At 41.4% G+C, this 23,915-nt stretch overlaps 1 protein-coding gene across 1 annotated transcript in view; it reads left to right on the forward strand.

Moving 5' to 3' along the window:
* Positions 1–20,760, forward strand: part of trim44 (tripartite motif containing 44) — a 61,125-nt gene extending 40,365 nt beyond the window's left edge. Inside the window, exon 6 of the mRNA XM_066669131.1 lies at positions 19,414–20,760. Coding sequence (XP_066525228.1) covers positions 19,414–19,492 — 79 coding nt within the window. The 3' untranslated portion in view covers positions 19,493–20,760. The remainder of the gene's footprint in view (positions 1–19,413) is intronic.
* The last annotated feature ends 3,155 nt before the right edge of the window (positions 20,761–23,915 follow it).

Raw genomic sequence — 23,915 nt, forward strand, 5'->3', positions numbered from 1 at the left:
CGCTTTGGAGCATTTCTCAGATCAGAACTTAATTTCTCAAAATGACTTGTTCAAACTCCACATCATCTATTTCCCTGTGCGTAAAAGCCATTTCTCATTCATTGACAAACAGCACATGCTTGGTTTAATCATGCAGAAGATCTTGTACAGCTGTCTGCTCTTTCTTACATTATCAATTGTTTTTATCATGTTGATCAGAATGTATTAGACTGCTGCTCTGTTGAACAGTTCAACCCCCAAAACATCCAGGCAGTAGTCCATAGCTTGTGCCAGTACACACAGAAATGTTGATCCAGTTGTCGTGAGCTGTGAAGCATATTTTATGTTTCTTTTAGACATGTTTGGTAAATGTCTACTGAACTGATGAGTAGCTCTCAGGTGAATCCTGACTTTCACTGATAAAGGGGAGTGTTTAAAGCTTTAGATCAAACATTGACCAGCCAGTTCTCTAAAATAGCTCAGAGGTGCTCTCATGGACCTTCAGTTACCAAACATGTATATACAGACCACAACAGTGTTACAATTTCTGACAATAAATAACCAGGGTCAACAACCTGAAATAGTCAGATGACCCTGCTGGCTGCTATGGATGCAGCAGGTGTGGATATCACAGCTGATGCCGGTAGAGGCTGGATAAAACGTTGAAAAAGATTCTTTTCTCGATACAATGCTAGGGAAGATATCCGATGTGATGTTGATGTGAATATGTGGCCCGACAGATAGGAGCATGAGGATGTACTCTATATGTACCAGCCCTATATGTATATTTCTGCCTAAAGGGTATTTCTCATTTGTCAGATTTGATCCTTTTGTGCTAAACTGTCTTGTCTTTCTTTTCTGTATCATAACGACACGGTCTGTCATTGACCTACAGAACAAAGAGTACAAAGCCTGAATCTGGTCCAGTCACTTTCAATCAGTCTCCCACATGTAGTAATGTATAACATTGTAGTTTTTATATGCACCTCACAGTAAAAGTGCTGCCTTGTGCATTTTCACTGCCATCAAATCATTCAGAAAATACTTAGTTACAGATGTGCTGACGATGTGGCTAAACATTTTGACTGTCTTGTTCGTAAACAATGAAACAAGGTCTTGTCGTTCTGACGACATTGACATCAACACTTTATTATGGGACATGAACTAAGGATTTTGAGCAAGTTACAGGCATTTGTCTGTAATCCACTTTGCGGTGCAATTAATGTGATTTGAGAAATGCTCCAAAATGACTGAGAAAAACTGTTAGAAAAGGGAAAAAAAATGTTTTATTTGTTTGGGAAACAAAAATACATGGTTAATTAAGAAATAACTATCAAATTATTGTTTCTTGTTGTCGAGAAAAAATATGAGGATCATTATAATGTAACATCGTGACTGAAAAAGATCGCATCTAAATCAGTCTAATACAAGCACAATCTAAAATAAATACGGCAGCTGTAATGCACAGCATTAGTGGCATGGCTGTGTACTGAAGCAATGTTATAAAATCAGATTTCCCTTTTTTATTTATTTATTTATTTATTTATTAATTTTTTATTGGTGTTGCAGTTCCTCTCTTTATAACACCCTCCAGCCTCCATCTGCCGTGGTCCTGTGAGTTTGGGACGGAGCCCAAAATGTCAGCTTCATCTGTTACTGTACATTTCCATCATCCTGATCTGAGACTGGGTGGAGTTAAAGAGGCAGTTAATGAAAGCTAAGAGGGACCTGTTAGCCTGTGCACATTTGCATAGTGCTAACAGGGCCCTAGTAGCTCTCGTTAATTATTAACTGCATTGGCATTTTTTGTGGGTGAAGCATACTTGTAGCTAACAGTGTATTGATTCTGAGCAGTGGACGGTGGAGGACTTACTTTGGTGAGTGTACATGTGAGTGTTGGTGTGTCTTGCTTGGTGTGGGTGTGTAATTTTGGGGCAGTAGGTCACTGAACTGTCCTCCTTGAGTGTGTTAGTGTTATGTTTGGATTTACAGAAAACGAAAAAACCTTTTAAAGGGAAGCCTAGTTCACCCATTCCTGCAATCCTCCTTGTCACATTGCATCTCCTCAGAGAGAGAGAGAGGGAGAGGGAGAAAGAAGGGGTCTTTCTCCACAGCTTAGCCTGTGAAATGAGCTTTGTGGTGCTACGACAAGCCGAACAGAATTACCTCGGCTTTTTTGTCCCATTGAAGTTAAAGCTGCATTGGATTCCATTATCCATTGATTTGATTTAGGTCTGTTTTTTTCCTCTGTACCCATGTGACCCACATTAGACTAGATGGCATTAAAGAGTGAGTCACATATGCTTCTCTACCTGCAGAACATATCTGCCTTAATCAGAGACGGCGAGGATAACACAGCCATAGTCAAATAAATGTATTTTTACATTTGTGATACAGTGAGTCAAAAACAAGTTACTGTACATGTACACAGGAAGTGGCTATTGCTTTTAATAAACAGAGGGATAAAATTTAAATTAGTTTCAATAACAATGATATGATATCATTTTCAGTATTTCAGTAAACATTATTTACAGCGTTTGTCACTGATTAATGGTCATTATAGGGTCCTGCTGTCAGTTAAGCACTCAATTTTAATTAGTTTAGTTTTAAAATATTAATACTGGGCGGCATGGTCGCGCAGCAGGAAGCATTGCCGTCACAGAGCTCCAGGTACCTGGAGGTTGTGGGTTCAAGTCCTGCTCTGATTGACTGTCTGTGAGATGTGTTCTCCAGGTGTCCGTGTGGGTTTCCTCCGGGTGCTCCTGTTTCCTCCCATGGTCCAAAAACACACGTTGGTAGGTGGATTGGTGAAAAGTGTCCGTAGGTGTGAGTGTGTTGCCATGTGAAGGACTGGCGCCCCCTCCAGGGTGTGTTCCAGCCTTGCTCCCAGTGATTCCGGGTAGGCTCCGGACCCAGCGTGACCCTGAACTGGATAAGCGGATACAGACAATGAATGAATGAATATTAATATTGACAAAGCCAAGGGGTTCATGTTTCTTAACAGTTTTTATGCGGCTTTCATATTGTTTATGTCAATATCGGAATATTATCACATCTAATGAAATATAAAAAAATATCATGATAAAAATTTGGGCTGTATCGTCCATCCCTAGTAAAATGTAAGTAAAAAGCAGAGGTTTCTATAGTTCTGTGGCTTCTAATCCTTGATTGTACGGAGTAAATGTAAGCTACCACGCACTTTCATCTTCAGAAACTCTCATATTTCAGTAGTGCAACCTGTACAAGAAGAAACTGACAGTAATTCACATTCATGCTGGCCTGTTCCTTTAGGTCATTTCACCCTGAAATGTCCCCATCCAGTTAAATAAACCAGGAATGATAAAAACTGTTATGAGGCTTTGACAGGACAAGACATATGCCATGTCTCTTGAAGCACTGAGAGGACAATTATGTGGCCTAAAGCATGCATCAGTGATTTATTGATGAATGAGTCTTCATGCTTCATAAAGTGTTTATGTACAGTATTCACATTAACGGCTCTGGAGATGGATGTCTTAACACGGCTGCGTGCAGTGTCCACAGTTTGTGCTGGCAGGAGCACATGAGAGGAATACTGACTGTATACACACATGATGTACAGGGGAAAGCAGCTACACACACAAATGAATGATTTATGCATGTACGTACGCCTACACACACACACACACACACACACACACACAGGGTAGGGCTGCAGATGCTGTGTGTGGGGATATGTGGGGTGAGTGTGAGCTAAACAAAGGGTGATGAATCAGGTTGTTATCAAACTCTCTCTCTTATAACCTCTCTCTCTCTCGTGCGTGTGTGTGTGTGTAAAAAGTCAGGATCATCAGTGCTGGATCACTCCTACACATTTCACACAGGACCCTGCCTTAATACACACACATACACACAATTACACATGCGCTCACTTGCTCAGACACTTACACATTTCAGGCACATGAGACATGTACAGCTACAGGCTTGTAAACACTCAGATACATCACACGGTAATCCAGGCGTTCTATGAAATAACACTGCTGAGGTGATGTGTATAGATTGATTTTTTTTTATGTGGGGAGTGCTGTGTGTGTTGTGTCGGTGTTTGTGTGTGTGTGTGTGTGGGAGGGATAGGGTCAATGCCCTGGTAATACAGCCAATCACTGCACTGCCCCACAAGGGGCTGTGGCCCACACGTTGTCATGGACATACTTAATTCAACAACACTCCACCAGCGTAGCCAGGCACCGTCACCGCGGCAATTTATGAAACACTAGGCACCTCCTACCTCAGCATCAGTATGCACTGCCTGAGAGGACACACACACACACACACACACACACACACACACAACCTTGAATGGAATCAAGAGACACTGCTCACACAGGCAGCATTTAATTACAGGAGAGAGAGAGAGAGAGAGAGAGAGAGAGAGAGAGAGAGAGAGAGAGAGAGAGAGAGAGAGAGAGACTGGAAGAGAATGAGACTGAATGTAACAAAAAGAAAAGCAAGGAGGAGAGAAAATGAGAGAGGGAGACAAAAGGGAATGAGATAGAAAAACTAAAGAGAATTGAAGCTGCTACAGACAAGAGGGGGGACAAGTGAGGAAGACTGTTACAAACTGAAAGAAGAAAATAGACAAGACAAGAGAGATTCAAAAAAAGAGACACAGTGAGACAGGGTGAGAGAGCAAGAGTTGGGGAGGACTGAAGATAAATAAATGGAGACAGAAAAGAAAAAAGGAAGAAAGTGGGTGAAAGAGGAGTATTTACATTGTCATTTCTATCATTGTATATTCTCCTTATCAATTTCTATCAATCTACATTCTTTTTTTAATTGTGCTTCCATTCTCTCTCTCTCTCGCCCCTGTACTTGTTCTTACATGTGCCCTGTGTCTTGTTTAAAGTTACATTTCTCTTGGAGCCACCTCTGTACTTGCTGTTTCCTCCTGTGTTTGCCCGAGAGTCTGGCTCGTTGCCTTAAAGTTGACAAAGCTGTTGAGGGAATCATGCGTGACTGCCTTTGGACATTTTCTACAAAAACAGATAAGTTGGCTCCAGTCTGAGGCGATGATGATGATGATGCTGTAATATCCAGGAATATTACCTCCAGGATTTGGCTGCCTTTTATAAAAGATGGCTAAAAAATGCATTAGTGCACATAAAAGTTTATTAGTCAGAGAAACATCAGAGCTTTCTGATGGAGTCTGTCTGAGCCGAACTGGCCTTCACAGCCCACACAGCCTGGACAGCTTTATCTCTCGGTTAAATAAGTTGGATAAGTCTGTATGTGTATAGAATGAAAGCCATCTTTATTCTTATTCATTATTTATTTGGGGAAAAAAAGTGCATTAGCACATTTGTTTGGGTATGTGGTGCACAAACCAACCCACAAACTGTGAAACAATATCGGTCAGTCCTGTGTGGGCTGCCTATGACAGAAAAACATTTTGACACTTGTGATATCACAGACAGAGACATTAGAACTGAATCACCTCTTTTTATGAGTCTCTCCAACCATGGCACTGGACTGTTTTTATGTGAGGATGCAAGGACAAGGTTACACTGTGTAAAACAGACAAAAGAAGCACAGAAAAATAAGTACAGAGAAAAGACGAGACTCTGCTCACTTGCCTCTCACTGCTGTACACTGAGGAGGAAGTGAGCTGTGGCTCATTCTCACTCAAAGGAAAAGGAGCTGCAAGCAGCCGGTAAGAAGTGGACTGTTTTGGAGAGAACGGTGCTGCGCTGTTTGATCCATTTGATATTTTGACCAAAGAATGACACAGATGTTTCATTAAGAACACTGTAAAAACGTGTGAATAGTTTGTCAGCTCTAAGGAAGGATGTTAACAGTAATATATAATAATCTCAACTGCACACACACACACACACACACTCAGCATAGTATAATGATATCAATGAATCAATCCAAATGTATTGATATAGTTTTATACTCTGCTTTATTGCACATCCAGCTGGTCACCACTATTAAGACTTTGTCAGCTGCAGTCTTACAGACAGCCTGCTTATACATGTGCATTGGTTTGATTGCTTCCAGTTTTAACCAGAAACATACAGAGCCTAATGAAGCTCAGGACATCAAGCCTTTAAAGGTCATGCAACAAGTTTCCGTGATGTTTTATTGCATGTTGGCCATTCGCACTTTGTTTCCAAGCAGGTGTGTTTTTTGCAGCAGTGGTGCACATCTGTTTTAAAATGATCTGTAGTCATATGGATGGTTTGTGCTTGTTTATTTATTTTTTCTTTCTTTTCTTTTGCATGTGAGTCAGAAGGCCTTTTCCTGTCAGACTAGACAGTTCTTCATTCATTAATTCATTATCTGTAACCGCTTATCCAATTCGGGGTCGCGGTGGGTCCAGAGCCTACCTGGAATCATTGGGCGCAAGGAGGGAATACACCCTGGAGCGGGCACCAGTTCTTCACAGGGCAACACAGACACACATTCACTCACACCTACGAACACTTTGGAGTCACCAATCCACCTACCAACGTGTGTTTTTGGACTGTGGGAGGAGACCGGAGCACCCGGAGCTCCCCACGTGGACACGGGGAGAACACACCAACTCCTCACAGACAGTCACCCGGAGCGAGAATCGAACCCACAACCTCCAGGCCCCTGGAGCTGTGTGACTGCGACACTACCTGCTGCACCACCGTGCTGCCCTAGACAGTTCTTGACTACATTAAATACATTAACCCACCAAGCTCAGAACTGGGCCTGGAAAAAATAGAAGGAAATTCATTTAACTCTAGAGTTCTGTCACATACTGGTCCCCTTTGTCTTCAGTAAAATCACTGTATCAATGCCAGTGTATAGATCTGATGCTTTCTTTGTGCTGTGATGTCTCCTGTCACTATTAAAAATATGTAACAGTCTTCTTTTCTTGTTGGATTCACTGTGCATTTATTCAAGTGAGTAGTGAATTTCAAGTGAAGCTCGTTTTGAGTGAATGGTAATTACCTGTTGTAACATTGCTGTTAAAGAAAGGTAGTTTGTGACACAAGCTCAATACAATCAGCTTTGCTCATCACAGTCCTTAAATATCAAATAACAACAGCATTCATGGAGAACAACTTTTTGTTTTTAATTTGAAAGTCTGAGACCAGTTAGTAACAAACACAAATGCCATGGTCACTCCAACAAACCTGTACATTTTAAATGTATAGAAGTGCACACACACTGTAACTTGTGTTGAGTCAGAATATGTTATATATTTCTTCTCTAAATATATTTCCACCTCATGTCTCCTGTAGCGTACTTGAGAGCTGCCAGTCAGCAGCCCCACATTTACCGTCCACAGGCTTGATTACCTGACTCAGGTGTGCAGGGAGTCAGAAAAGCATAACACAGTTGCCTGGGGATGCTCAAGGACTGTGTTGAAGACCTCAGGGTTATACAAAGTCCTTCCTCCTTCCTTTCAGTTCTCGTCTCTCTTGGTGAGGTTTACGGTTTTCTAAAGGCATTTTTTTTCCATGCACTGCAGTAGAATTTGGATATATTTCAAGGCTGGTTCTAAGTGAGAAGACTAAGTGTTTGTTCTTAGACCTGCTCTCCTCAGCAAACACTCTTGGCTCCAAACTAGCACGTAATTTAACTCTAAAATCCTGTTTGGGTGGTGTGTATTTTTTATGAGACCTTTCTGTAGTTTCCCTCAATAAGGAGGTTGCTTTTATATTATTATAAAAAGTATAAGACTGCTGTTACTGTGCGAAAGTTGTAAAATAATGTCGGTCTCACTTTATGTTGGTAAGTTTGGAACATTCCGTCAGCGAAATCATTCCCAGTGGAAAGTAACGCGAGTCCTTTATGTAAGCCATCAAACTCTGACTATGTGAGTGGTTTCTTTTTCTGCTTAGCTGCATGTTTTGCTTCTGTACTTTAAGCAGTAATGCTTATATTCAGATTTCCTTGCATGGCATTATCTGGGAGAAGTGGAACGTGGGTGCGATAACGCTGCCTGGAAGTCACCATCTACGCTTTCTGACATCCAAGTGGAGCCTTATCTCTTCCTTCTCTGTCAAATCCTTCTCTTTTGGAACTCAACCACTTTCAGACATTCATTAAAGCATAATTGCTGTCTAATTGGACTTTAACGACGCAGGAGACACAGGGAGGAGAGTGAAAGCCAACAGGCTTCAGTCGTGGTGTGTTCTCCGACCGAGTCCTAATTGTTTATCTCGGGCACATCTTGATGGAAAGTGCCTTCAGGGGGAGCCTCTACTCAGCGAGCCCCGGCTCCCCCACCCTCCCATGCGTCTGCTGCCGAACATTTGGCCCAATTTTTGTTTCACACTTTAATTAATGAGCTATTCATTATCAGAGCCCAACACAAGCGGGCGACTCACTCTGAAATTGATTCCTCGATTACCCCAGTGGCAACAACAGTGATTGTAAACTTGCTAAATGAGCCTGCGTAAGATTGACTGGTTAGGGGTTTGTTAATGGTATTATCTGAATTGCTTTTGCAGTCATTTCCCCAAACCGTTCATGCAGGAGCATTTTGGAGATTGGAGGTGACTTGTGCTCGGAGATTGCTTCAGTGGACATCGCGGTCTCTCGTCTTACCTGCAAGCCATGCAACACTGCACTAATTATTTAGGGAGCGGTGTGAAATTGCTACATGTTCGGCTTAAGACTGGCTGTCGGCACGTACACTGAAATTGCTTGTCGAGTGCAGATGTGCTGTCATTACTTTGAAGAATGCGACAAAAGTGCCTTGAATATGTAAATGCGTTTGGCTTTAGACGGTCCAGTTTTAGTAGGTATGTATTAAACACAATGACGTCCCAGCTTCAGCCTGATTCAGCTCAGAAGCTAGTTACCAGGCTTGGAAGCTGTTTAAGTGAGAAATTACTGAGCTGTGCTGCATTATGACTTTCAGGCACCACACTGTATTTCTGCTCTCTGGTTCTGCTTTATTTTTATCAGCAGATGAAACAGCAGCAGTGAGTCGCAGCGAGTTAAGGCAAGTCACTCTGATGTGAGCTGATGATCCACTGAGGCGTAATGGCAGTACAGCTATGTTTGATTCTGTCTTTCTCTCTCTTTCTCTCTCTCGCACACATGCACACATCCCGCTGTATCTTCTCTCAATCTCCCTGTGTGTTGTAGGTGAACATATGAGTGCTGTGATGTTTTTAGTTGGTCTGCTGTCAGTGCCATAATCACAATAGGTCTTCTCTGGACACTCCACGCACTAAATGCTATAATGAGTCTCTGTGAGGCCATCTTCTGCCTGTCCACTCTTCATTCCCACTTATTTTTTTTACTCACTTCGCTTTCATCCTCGTATATGTCTTCAAAGGTCAGACAGTACGGGGAAAATAGAACATTACGATACTTGGAGCATAGCAGTAGTCTTAGTGGCATCTTTATGGAGACATAGGTTTGTGATTATAATAAAAAAAAGCATCACTGCTAAACTACTTATAATCTACCTCTAGTTTTCCTCTTTTTTGTGTGTTTCAGCTGTTTCTGTGAATGATAAATGATAAAAGACAATGAAGACAAGTCTGAAAAACTCAAGCTGACATTCAGTGTTAATTACAGTTCTATACATAAGTGGTTTTTGTAGTTTACATAAGTGCTATAATTGGTCTTGTTATGGTACTTGCAGTTATTCAGATTTCTGCAATGTTCAGAAATGCATGATGATCCTAATTGTCTTTTTTTCTCTCACTCTCTGTCTTTCCTTATTTCTCTGTCTCTCGGTGTCTCGCTCACTAATGTGAACGGCTAGACGTCATTGACTTGCTTTATCATAGAAGTATGTAATGCAGATTTCTTGTAATGTATTACTCCAGGTGGGTAGCCCACAGCTTTCCGTAGACATGCTTCCTGCTTCCTCACTCAGGCAACGGGAGGGAGAGAGAGAGACAGAGAGAGAGTTTCAGAGAGAGCAAGAGAGAGGATAGAAAATGACAGAGAAAGAGAGTGTGTGAGAGAGACAGAGAGAGAGAGAGGTGGAGAACAAAAAGCAGAGGAAATGCTTTGCATAAAGAGGAAATGGATTCAGCAAGGATGCTGTAATCTGAAGCGTAAGGCAAGCGGCAATAATTGGATGCAGTTATCTATTGCTGGGGGAAGAAAGGAGCAGTAGATATAATTCAAAAGTAGCGTCACCAGTTTAGGACTCAATCTCCTGATTATTTTAAAGCGGCTGTTGAGTGGAGGCGCGTAGTCGAGTTACAAGCATCTAACTCCAAACTCCATGAACAACACGACATTGAATATGCTGAATCTTATCGTTTTCTTCATCCCCCTGAGGACCGTTTATGACAGTGGTATGGGTTTACTGTATGCACCAAATATAGCCATCATTTATTTTTCATGACCATTTCCCAACCTCTTTTATCCTTAAGAATGGAACAAGCTGTTTTTGTTATTGTGCCTTTAAGACTCATATATGTAAATGATCCCTCTTTCATTCTGGATGCCCGGCATTATTTATCATTCAAAAAGCAGCCCAGGGTGAATCTGTATAGCTACAGTGAGAATTGGAGGGAGCTAAACCGCTGTAGATATAATTGGCATATGTTTTGGATTTTTGAAAAGTGTCTCTTAAACAGACAGCTCGTTTCTATGTGTGTGCTATATGAATTGTGGGGATAAATATACAAATAGTTATCATTAAATTATTAAAACATTTCATAATAAAAATGTTCAAGACTTGGGCAGTAATTACCCGAGCAACATTTCTGAAACAAATGAAAACCTACATGTTTATTACATAATCACTAAATGAATTTGATATTCCTTATTATTAATTATTATTATTATTAAGTCCTATCAACTCTTTTTATTAAAAATCTTTTATTTTTAGAAATGACATGCTTTATATACGTTTCTATCTCAATATTTGTTCTCAATTTCTCTCCTCTCTCTCTCTCTGTGGATGGTTAGATACAATGGCCTTGGTTTATCTGACATTTACATAAACTGTATTCTTTAAATAATAGTGTGAGTGTTTGTGTTATGATCCAATGAATTGTTTTCCAGCCTTGGCCCCATTTTATTTGTTCTCTTGCTCTACTAGAGGTGATCCAATTAATGAATGAATTAATAAGCCACTTCCTGAGCTGAGCTGAGTGTACTACAGCTGGTAAAACACCTGGTGGGAGGGGGGGGGGGGTCTCCTTGACCAACATTTGGAACCAGTGATAGAGGGTCGGCTTCTGTGGCCTGAACCCATTACTAATCTTCAAAGCATCTGTGTCCAGTCTGCCTCCAGCTAGAGCCTCTTTTATCACAGGAGGGAGAATTTAGCCCATCCCATAAACACTCACACACACAAATACATGCACACACACAAATAGGAGGCCTACAGACAGACGCAGAGGGAGAAGTGACAGTGTAATAAAGTAATAAAGCAGGTCTCCTGAAGGAACAGTGACACACTACTGTATCTATATCTAAGGGTAACACACACATCCTCTCATTTCCTGCTGACATAATTCCCTTTGCATCTCTCACTAGCATCCCAGCATCACGAGCCCAATGCAACAAAGAGGGGAACGAACGTGTGTGTGTGTTAGAGAGAGAGGAAGTGAGTGAGAGAGCAAGAGAAAGAGAGAGAATGAACCCTGTAGTACTGTGGCCAATTAGGTCCAGCGCATCTCAAAGCTCACTCAGACATGTCAAATCACCCATCATGCCTTCAGTGCTCAGCTTGCATCCTCAGTGTGAGCCTGGAAGATGCTCCTGGTTCTCTTCTTCTCCTCCTCTGTCTGTTCTCTGCCTCATTAACTTCTCCTCCCAACATCTCTCGCTCCTCAGATTCATCTCCCTCCCTCTGACAAAGCTCTCTCTCTACCGCTCTGCTCCAGAGATGTTTGCAGTGTTAACCCACGTGTTTTGTTGATAAGCTGAACCTCTCTGAAAAGTACAGGGTGTAAAACCTCCAAATCATAATATTTATACTTATATTACTTTACTGCCTTTTTAATGTCACATAGAATCTTCAGGAGGAACGTTCTAAATGCCATATCATCATCTTTATTGCAAGGTCTTATAAAATCCAATAAAGATTAAGCTCATGGCTAAAGTTTTTTTGCTTCCATGGGCCCAAATGTATCTTAAAATGATCTCATAGTAGCTACAAGGGAGAGAGAGTGAGAAATAATGAGATGAATATCAGAGGGCAGATTCACCGAGAACGATTGAAAAGTGGTGGAAGAGAGGGGAAGACTAGAAGGGGAAGGGGATAGACAATGGAAGTGAGTAGGAAGGTAATAATTGGAGAGAGAAAGAGAGAAGGAAACCGAAAGGAGAAAGCTGGTGAGAAAATAGAGCTAAAATGTTAGCCGGACATTTGTTGGAGCAGCGTGTCCTCGGGGCTCTTTCAATTACCATTAGACATGTTCCTACATTAAGGACCGACACTAACTGTGATCCAGGACCAGTCTCCATTATTCCATCTCAGCCTGCTCCAACAGAACAGAAACACACTGCTGCTGTTCTCTGATCAGCTGGAGCACTGCTACACTGGAGTGGGTCCAGCCGCTTGAGCTGCTGTTAGGAAATGCAAATGAGGAATATTTACTTAACCAGAAGATGATTGCTGTGAAGGCTCTGCTGCACACATACTCATCCACGTTCAGGCTTTTTGCATAATCAGGCACACACACACACACACACACACACATCTCTCCTCCCAGCGAACATGTCCCACTACTGGAATCTTGTAGCTCTGAGGACAGAGGAGACAGAGTGAGATAATAGACACTGTGATTGTGCTAAAAGCCTAACAGCTGTATAATCACCTCTGAAGAGTTTGGTATGAAATGGAGTGCTCTGGAACAGCTGCACATGAGCCTGAAGTCATCATTCTGCCAAGTGTGGTTTCTACCCAATCACTCTAAGAATTGCCAGCCAACCTGAGTATGTGTTACCTTTAGATACATAACTGGGAGTTAGTGTTCCCCTCCAAGCGTGTTAAGCTGTCCAATGTGTTTGAAAAGACACGGCTTCTTCTTTTGACTTGAGGAACATATATCTTTCATTCTCCCAAACAGTTTTTATTTTTGAATTAAAGGCTAAGCACTAGCTATATGAAAGTGTCAAACAAATAAATACAGTGGAATTTGAGTTCCTAACTTGTGTTTATTGATAGTCAGAAAACATATTATTTCTTACTAATTGAAGGAATAAGGTTTAAAAGACCGTTGGTCCCTACCCCCCTCAACGGTGTTCGGAAACTCTAATAGGCGTCTTGTCTGTGACGTAGATGGTGGACAACAACTCTAGAAGTTGCACTTAATTTAATGCAAAATGACGAAAAGGTGTGTTGTTTTTGGCTGCAATCATTCAATGTACAGTGGGACATCTGTGCACAAATGATCCCAAAATATTCAGAAAATGGACTAAATTTGTCAACTTTAAACGGGCACTTTGGAAAGGACCATCCACTCACTCCGTTATCTGTAGCTCATTTCACTGGCGCTTTTCCAACAATATGGGCATGTAAGGACACCAACAAAAGGTGATCAAGAGCCTCTGTAACATGGAGGTAAACAGGGTAAGGACACTTACTTCACCTGTTTTAGTTGGTGTTAGTTAACGGTAGCTTGACTTGCTAAACTCGGTGTCTCAGATTATACTCGGCTACGTAGCTGCATTACGGAGGTTTATAGTGAACTCGGATGAGTTTGAGTTCGACTTCGATCACATTTACAAGAATAACGGTACCTCTACATTAGAGTTTAGCTTATTGCTAGGCTATTGTCATGACTAATGTTGGTTATTTAGCTAGCTAGATACTGTCATATCAGTCAGTCATAACGGTGTTTTACCGCGGCGTTATTCAGCTGTTGTCCACCAGTGACGTCACGGTTGCGTTCAAGAATTTCCGTAGCGAGCTCGGGTTTTTCCGTCAATTTAATAAAGTTGTCAGTTTTAAAGCAAATTAAGCTGCTATTTTCATTTTAATTCATACTTATATATGTCAGTAACTAAAATAATGTGAAATATTAATGGAGGTCCATTAAGTGGTGCTTAGCCTTTAATTTAAATATATTTTTATTTATATATTTTAGTTTGTGCAAGCCATGAATTCATGCAAGAATGAAACCGCATTGTAGTGCAACCCAACTCTAAACATAACATTACACAACATTCAAAGTGGGTTTGGAAAAACGAGGGCCCTCCACTCATGGTTTGCTTTAAGGAGATGAGAAGGGAAGATGGAGGAAGAAGGGAGAGGAGATGAAAAAGGTCAGAAAATTAAATATTGAGCAGGCCTCTCTCTTTCGGCAGAGCCAGAAATCTTGTTGGAGCAGTAATGGATTCTGACAGGACATTTCTCTTTTACCTGGTGATGGGAAATGAGGTCAATTAGAGGAGCCTCTGCCTCCCATGACCCTCCTCCACTAAGCACGCACTACTGCAACTGTCCGTTATGCCTCGTTACCATGGCGATGCGTCCTGACTGGGTTTCTTCCCCAAACTCAGCCACGCACTAAGCCCCTCGGCATTGAGAGTCCAGCCATCTGGACCAGGAGGAGGAAATGATTGACCTTCATCATTAATGCAGTGAGTGCATTAGAGCGCATGAAGTCACTCAGACTGACTTCAGTCTATTTCTGATCCACGCTCAGGTCACTCTGTCCACAGAGACTGGACATTACAACTGGAGCCAAAATAACTCTCAGGCTTTACGAGAATCTCTCGCTCTCTCTCTCATTTTCCTTTTGCTCTCACTTAACTCATTTCCTCACCCACTCACTCCTTCGATCAAGACTCAGGTCTTTCTTACTGTCTTTCAGTCTCTCTTTCCCTCTTAATTTCTCCATTCTTCTCTTTCCTCTTTTGCTCTCTATACTTCTGTCTCGATGTTTCCTTTACCATCTCCTTCATTCACTCTCACTCTTTTCTCTCTTTCTAGCTTTCTCTTTGTCTCTCTCTTGCCCACTGTTCCTCCTCTTTTGTTCTCATTCTCTGTTTTATTCCCTCACATTCCTCCTCTCTCTATCTCCCACTCATCTATATTTTCTATTCGTTCTTTCTTTTTCTTCACCTTTTCTCTCTCTTTCTCACCTCTGCATCTTCACCTTTGTGTGTGTGTGTGTGTGCGCGCGCGCATGTTGATTCGGAGAGAGAGATGATTTCCCTTTCAGAGCAGGATGTATAAGTTATTCATTTCACCCTGTTACTAATTCAGACTGGAAAGTGCGCCCCTCAGCTCACTCCTCACTCTAAGGAGCCTTAGAGTGGTGTCACTTCATTCAGTGTGTGGGCACTGTACTGTATTTTAACATTTTCTGATGTCGCCAGCAGCAGACTGACACAGGCATGTGTTTGACTAACCTCACCAGACTTGAACACTACACACAGAGAAAAGGCACAAGCTTTCTTCTTTAAAAGACACGGCTACGGCTCTAAGAGGGGAATGTGGATTTGCATTTAGACATTGCAGCGTGCGATGAGCCACTGCTGTAAAAGGACAGAAACTATGAGCTGTTTACAGAAAGTATATTTACATATTTCTATAAGCACACAGTCATGTGTAAAAGGTTTACAAAATCCTGTTCTCAAAACTGGCTCTAACTGTTGTTTTGGATTGGATCAGGTTGATACTAGGGATGGGCGGTATCCACATTTTTCATACCATAACACCGTCTCAAAATATTATTGTGGTATACAGTAATACCGTGGGGGGGGGGGGGGGCTCTGTCAGGCTGCGGTGAGCCTTATATCTGTGAGCACAAAGTAGGGTGAATTTAGCTAAACACAGCCCGACAGTGCACACCGACACGCGTTGATGATAGAAAACATTTCTGAGAGAGCATAAATTTCAGCAACTAGTGCTGAAGGAGCAGAAATGTTTGAAAATACGTGAAATAACACAGTGTACACTGTTTAGAAACACAGCTGGCGCTAACAGGCACTTGTGGTTTAGCACATCACAGCAGATTTTTCAGTGAATTGAGGCTCAAAACACACATGTTTACAGGACAAAGCCATATACCTATGAGTAGCACAAAGTTGAGTGAAGGGGCTTCTAAGAATTATATCTGTTTACAGCTTAATTCCTTTCTCTTTTAACTGAAACCCAGCGCTAAATTTACAACTGCGGTGGGCTACGGGGCTTGTACTTTTCTCCACCCGTTTTCAGACCGTGACATCAGCAGTCATTGAGCTCCCACAGCGCCCCCTCCCTGTGGCGCTCTTAAAGGCACATGAACTTTTTATCCGACTTTTAAAGACACAGAAGAACCGAAATTTGACACACCACACACACGTCATAAACACCGCCCTCATTTTAAGATACCGTCCACATTTTAAAATACCGTGGTATACGGTAGTATCGTTATACCGCCCAACCCTAGTTAATACAGAACGTACAACACTAATGGTCTGTTCTTTTCTTGGAAGGCTTTTGAATAGCTTTTGAAACATTGCTGTGAGGATTTATTGTAGTCAGCCAAAGGAACATGAAGGATAATGAATCCTGGACTGATATGGGAGGATTATTTGCGGATCAAAAACACCACTCCAACTGATCCCAGATACTAAAGCCCAGTGTTGGAGGGCTTTACACCCCTCTAGCTGATGCTTGGCATTGAGCATGATGGACCTTATGCTCATGTGCCACTGCTCCACAGCATCCCATTTCATTTTGTGCATTTCTTAAGAATCTTATGCAAACTGTACATACACTGCATTCACAAAAGGTGCGACTTAACTCTTGATCCATTGCAAACAAAGACTTGTGATGTGATATTTCTTCAGTTTAATAGCCTATATTTTACAGTTCAATTGTATGCTCACATTAAACAACGGTTTATCTCCACGGCTAAGGCTGTGCAAACTAAATTATGTTTATATGTAAATATAGTTTTTCACTGGAAACGTTTGGACATTTACTTCATAAGGAGTTTACAGTATGAGAACATTTTGAATGAGGCAAAATACAGAGCAGCCACTCAGGACATTTACATATATCAGTATTGTCATGAATGTTTTTAAAATAAAGAAATTAAGGAAATAATTTGGAGGAGAACCGTACATATTTTTCATTTAGTGTTTACTGTCTTAATAAATCAATACCACATGAAAAAGTATCTAGTGAGGATTTAGACAAAGGCTGGAGCTGACTATGAAAACTGTCATATTTCAGGTGTGCACATCAAAAGAAATCTCCGTACATATCTAATCTGCATAAAGCCGTCAGATCCTGTCGTTCAAAAGAAAATCATATGTTAGCGTTAGGTCTAGTCCGTCACATCACCTGCTTAATTACAGTGTTACAGTAAAATAGTCACTAAAACTTTGCAGGGGTTGCCACGGTTACTGCTGTATGCTGATGTATGATGTCATGTTATCAGTGTATATTGATATTGTGATAGGAAAATGACACTTGCACATGTAGAGACAGGCTGTAGAGACGTCTAAAGAACACCCTGATTAATGTAGGGGAAGGCGATGCTAAAAGAGAAGAGCGAGGCTCTGGGAGTTAAAGAGAAGCACAGATGAAAAAGAGAGAGAAACATGAAGAAACTCAGCACTGGGTATTTGTCAGGGAGGCTCTGGCAAAGTATAATTAGGGCCTGGTAGCTGGAGACAGTGAGTGAGACAGGGGGAGGAGAGAGATGTCTGTCTTGGACGAGGTCGTCTGTCTCTCTCTCTCTCCTTTTACGAAGGCTGTCCAATTAGAGCAATATGATGAACTCCAAACGATTCCCAGCAAAATGGAATCTATTGGACATGTGCTGAGTCCACCGGACAAGAGCAATTTAGAGCCTGCCTGCTCTGATTAGAGCCACTGATAGCCAGCCAGGCGCTTTCATCTCCCTGCTTTACCGCAAAGAGGAGGAGGAGAAGGTGGATTAAAGATAGCGAGGTGAGGGGGGCACTGCACATCCACAGAGGACGAATGTGCTGAGACGTGGCAGGTCAGAGGGTTAAAGGTGTGGGAGATATTATACTAAAAAGTAGTGGTCAATTTAAAGTTTGTAACACTATACGCAGTTGACTAATACATCTCCATATAGGAATTTACTACTCCCACTTTACCTCAGCACCGCTGCAGACATCTAACCAGAACATAAATATTTATTCCATACCAGTGCTGTTGGTTTTCTGTTTCACTTTACCTCACACGTCAAGAAGTTAATGATGTCACAGAAAGATTCAGACATCTAGGCCATGCTAACCAATGCTGGATTTCTTAGGAAGAAAAACACACACCAGTTTCACAAAGTCTTCTTTCAAACTTCAGCTGGTGTGTTTCAGATCTCTGTACACTTCAGAGTTCATGATCCCATCAGTGAACCTAAGCTGCGTGCCCCTGTTTCTCTAACCTTTAGACCACAGCTGCAGCCTATAGAACCTCCGCCACTAGAAGAAACTGTAATCAGTTGATGGTGTGATACCAATGTATTTTCCACTGAGCCAATGTCCATTTCTAATATATTTGGAAGGTTTCTTTTTTGTATAGAAGGATGGCACAGTGGCACAACAGGTAGTGTCGCTGTCACACTGTCACACATGGTCCTGGGGTTGTGGGTTTGAGCCCTGCTCTGTGTGCTCCGGTTTCCTCCCCTGGTCAAAAAACACAGGAAGTTTGGCTACTCAAAGTTGTCCCTAGGTGTGAATGTGTGAGTGTGTGTTGCCCTGCGAAGGTCTGGTGCCTCCTCCAGGGTGTGTTCCTGCCTTGCGCTCAGTAATTCCAGATAGGCTTCGAACCCACCACGACCCTGAACTGGATAAGCGTTACCGACAATGAATTAATGATTGTATATAAACAGTATAAAAAAAAATACTGTGTAAAATTTAGAGACCATTATTGTTTTATTTAATGTCCAGCCAAAGTAAGTCCAAGTTATTTGTGTTTCTAGGCAATATTTCTGGGAATCCTATCAGCCCTTTAAAGCCTAATAGACCCTGGAACTGTGCTATACAATGTCTTCCATGTTGAAGAAGAACTCAAGCTTGTTTTTAAAGCTTCTGTATATGTTTTAATAAATTTATCTTGTATACCTTTTATATTCATCTGCTGTAATGCTTCAAAACACTGTGGCATAAATTTTCTATAAATATTTCACTCTTTAAAAGAAAAGAAATATTTGTAAAGGCACGTTTTGACTGAAAATTAAATGAACAAAAGCATGGAACCAGTAGTCATTGCTGCCATTGACTTTCATTCTCCTATTGTGTGTGTGTGTGTGTCTCTCTCTCTCTTCTACTTTTTTATAGTCACAATTAGTGTTATCAGTACTCTGTACAGCACTCCACTGTATCATCAGTTTATTATGTATATGCATTACATTTATTGACTTTCGTCTCTTACCCGATTGTCTGCTGTATTGTGTCATATGTAGCGCTGGCTCCCAGAGGAGCTGTATTATTTCTTTCTGTCAACAAGTGGCTTTAATGAGAAGGAATGACAATAAAGTTTGGTTTGACTTATTCTTCCTCCTTTCTGTCCAACAGACCCGATCACCGGCGAGGCCCTGAGGACCCTCGAGACTATGGAGATGGAGGAGACTCATTCATGGGACATGCTCCATAACAGCAGCAAAACTATCAGGGACTGTATCACTGGAGAGGACTGTTTATCACTAATGGAACTGTTTCCACACAGTTTTTGACACTGTGTACTGTTGCCTTTTTTTCTGTTCAATAGAAACTGATTGACTGTTCATGAAATGAATAAGCTTGATTATAATCAGGACCCAGGCTTCCTCCCAGCCTCCAGATAGAAGCAGATGGAGACCTGGATTGTACACTCCAGTATGAAGCACTGCATTAAAATTGCCTTCATTTGTGTGTTTTTTCCTGATGTTGGACTGGTGTAATATGAATTGAGCTTAATTAAGAAGGACACTTGCTCTATGGCAAGCACAGCACTTTTCTCAAAATGCACATATCCAAAGCTGTAGTTGTTAAACGATGATAGAAATAGTTAGTTGTCATTTGTGTGTACTTTATATTTTTTACAAAGGTACACCTTCCTTATTAAAAAGCCACATCTCACAAAACACTAAATTTAGCTTTAGTTTTTTTAATACTTTTTTTTGGCAAATGGCAATTTTGCGGATGCATTAGTTTTTTCTGGATGTTTTCATTACGTTATTATCCACACAGTTTTAATAATTGCCGATTTCACCCATTAGTGTGTCCCCCAGTCACATCCTACCAGCCTGTGACGTGTCAAAGCAGCCCATGTATTTATTTTATTTTTTCTTGGACTTCCATCTATATATGGCTGGGGCATCACTAAGAATCTAACTGCAGTCTACAGATACTAGGGTCAAAGCCCTGTCTAATTCTATTTTTAATACTGTCTTAACTTGGAAGGGAATATTTTGATTGTACATAAAAACGGCACAAAGTACTTCTTAATGTGAAAGGAAATTCCTCCTTCTGAATCTCCGTGCATGGACACGTGGTCAGTATGTAACTAGTTGTCTTGCTGAAGTGTGTCCACAAGGTCATCTCATTTTGAACGACTCATTTGCATATACAAGTGTATCTCTAGTTTCAGTGACACCAAACATGTAACTGCAGCTTACCGCTCCATTCTCTGCCTTCGGCGATACTTTAAAGAGCTTTTTTAGACAAGGAACGTCTAGTCTTTCATCTGCTGCACTGTTTTCTGTTCCTGACATTAATGAAAAATGTCACAAATCTCTGTTCTTGGGAGAAACTTTGGGAAAGCTTGAGAAAGTTGTATTTTTAAACAGCTTGAAAAATGGAGCAGATTGTTTCTGGCCCCTGCTGTTATTTTGTAGGCGTGGTGACATGCTGTAATAAAATGCAGCAATTCGCAACTGAAAATAAAGTGACAAAAGCTTCCTTCGACCTTACTTAAGAGAAGGCAAAGATAGCTGCATTCAATTCCCCAGATTTTCTTCACTGCACCTCAGACATGTCAGACTGAATCATAACTAAAGCTGAAGACCGATGGCAGATCAGGAGGAGGTGATTACACTAACATATTGCTGTGGCCATTCTTCACACAGGACACTTTCCTTGCCTCCTGTCAAATCAAATGACTCTAGATGCTGAGGAGGGGTTAGGCCAGGATTCAGATGTTAGAGGATTAACAGCATTGTAGCTTGCTTTATTTTGGTGTTACATTACGTGTTGGTTGTTTCAGTTTTGCTTGGTTAGTTAGTTAAAAAATATTATTTTCAGAATGATTTTAATTCAATATTTCAATATTTTTTTGGTAAATACCACTCCAACTGATCCCAAAGATAATGGATTGTGTTTCATCCCACAGAGAACTCAATTCATCTATTGCTGAAATTGAAACTGAAAATTTAAATTCATGCTTAATTGTAGATTTTGAGGCACCAGTGGTCACAAGCAGTGAATACACATTGGGTATAGTGCACAGCCACCCTCTGCACCCGGGGATCATCTGCAGGTTTGGTGTCTTGCTTAAGGACACTTCAGCTGTGGATTATTTGAGGGAGAAGACAACATTGTTCCTTCACGCCACCCACTCCCATTTTTCTTACCAGTCAAGAGAATCAAACCAGCGACCTTCCAGTCCCAAGTCCACTTCACTAGCCAGCATCTGCCATTGAGCATGGTGGCCTTAATCTTGTGTGTCCCCTGTGAAACAGTTTACCACTGCGCTACATTCCGGCCATGGTTAGGCTTTTTAAACCGGTGTGACTGGCAAAAAAATAAAAATATGCCCAAAAATTCCAGGTGGGCTTCAGAGCCACAACAAGCCTGAACAGGACAAGTGGTTACAGAAGATGGATGAATGAATGAAAGGATGTAAGGACGTGTGCAGTGATATTTAAGGGATGTGTGGCCAATGGTGTGGATTTTGTTAAGATTTTTAATCTTGTCCAAGTGAGTGCTGGGGGGCAGTGCGTTCACTAATGGAGGAAATGTATTAGAGATTGGAAGGGTATTCTCTGTTCTCAGTCTGCTATGGGGACTGAGGCAGGAAAGTGAGTCCAATCTACAGTTAGTGTCCCACTGCAGCATTTAAGTCGTTTAAAGAATGTAAAGTACAGTGATTGTTAAGGGATGTGTGATCAGGGATAAGGGATTGTTAAGGGATGTGTGATTTTATTTTTATTTGTTCCAGGTGGATGTTGGAGGTAGTGTAGTGGTGTAGGCCAATCCCTGTGGACAGACCTCCATGACACCCCCCCCCCTCACACACACACACACACATTGTGCCCTGACCTTGCTGACCATGCCGTGCTTACACATGCTCTGTCTCTTTGTGAAAGTTGCATTATTTCCAGAGCTCCTCTTTGCTGCGGCAGCACTATAGCAGTGGGAAAGCTCATTTAGCCCAGAGCCGCAGTTAAAAAGAGCAGCTGCAAATCGGCCCCTGCTTCCACGCTGCTCCCTTTTTAGAAATAATGGGCTTTAATGGTTCCATTTACTGGGCCTGTAACGATTGCTAAGTCAGAGCAATAACAGCCAGTTCCGCACTTTTCTGCAGGAGGCCTGCTCAGCCACAGCTTTCCCTGCTCTTTCGTCCTGGAGCAAAAAAAGCAGCTTTTGGTCACAGTAGAAGTAAAAAAAAATAAATAAAAAATGGGGGTAGGTTTTAGTGCTAGAGAAGCATCCACACCTCAGCACACGCTGTAATTATGTTGTCTTTCTGAGATGTCTCAATCTTCCATTTCCACACTGTCAAAGTAACAACAACAACAAACGTGGCAGAAACGCAGAGTGCCAGTTGTTAGTGAAAAAGGGGAGGAAAAAAACAGAAGCGTTATCTGAACTAATTTAGTTGGCTTTTTTAACACAATCAATTACACCTGCTTTCCTCTCATCTCATCTCCGCTCCTCCGCTTTCCTGCAGACTGCCGCCATTAACCCCCCACCAGCCCGCTCCGGTGGCCAAGGAGATAATGTTTGTGTTGACAAAAATTAATTGCTTTGTGGGTTGCAAGATTAAATTAGTTACGTGAGGTGGATGCAAGAGGCAGCAGCTCTTTATTGTTGTGTTGCGATCAACCTTTTGTTTTTCTACGCCATTTACTAAATGCACAAAACTAATGTGTGGATGCTTGTTGCTTTGCTCATTTGTTCTTTTATTAATCAACAAACATTCCACCGGCACCTACGCAGCACTGATTGGTACTTTTTCATGTTCAAGAAAACATTTACAAAAGGTTCATTAGAATTATTTTGCAAATGCCAGGTTTGTAACAGCGTCTAGTCGGTGACTCACGGAGGTAATTGAGTCATAGGAGGACATGCAGTTGGAATATGTACAGCAGCCTTGTTAACAGTTACTTTACCTTTAAATTCTGGGTATTTACACACTAACTCCAAAGTACTAGGTGATTATTTTTGGTGTTTTCAGTGTAAATACCAAGAGAGTGTGTTTAAACGTATTAAGATAGCTCACACATAAGTGTAAGTGGGTATTCTTCACAGTACTGTGTAATTATTTTGGGAGGAGTGTTCAGAGCAGTGTCAAATTGTAGTAACAGTTTTCTATCTGAGACATCTGAGGCCTGGAGTCCAATAAAAAGCATAATTAGCTTTGCTCTCAGAGTGAGGAGGATGGTCCCTCCTCTCCCCAGAACACAAGCACTAGCATAGGCACTCGATGGCTGATGCTGACAGAGCTGAAAGGTTAGCACTCTCCTCAAAACTTGTTGAGCCATCTAATGGAGCTGTGTCAACAGAAGGTCATAAAGAAGTGGGCTTTCACACAATCACCCAGGTTGTTATCTGGTGAAACTGGTTGATGAACAATGACGTAGGAGAAATTAGAATAATACAAAAAATAAATAAAATAAAAAAGATAAGAAGCAAAACTAAATCCACAAAAGTAAGCATTGGTTTAAAAAAGTGGTTGTTTTGCCATATACCAGTTTTGTATTTTGAACTGTTATTCTGGTTATGGCTGTGATTAACAAACATACTTGAAACTTTGCAATATAAAAGGCACCAACAGTTTAAAGTAATGTAGACGTGAATTTTGTGACTTGAACACA

Source organism: Hoplias malabaricus, chromosome 4, assembly GCF_029633855.1.
Source record: "Hoplias malabaricus isolate fHopMal1 chromosome 4, fHopMal1.hap1, whole genome shotgun sequence".
Classification (NCBI taxonomy): Eukaryota; Metazoa; Chordata; class Actinopteri; order Characiformes; family Erythrinidae; genus Hoplias; species Hoplias malabaricus.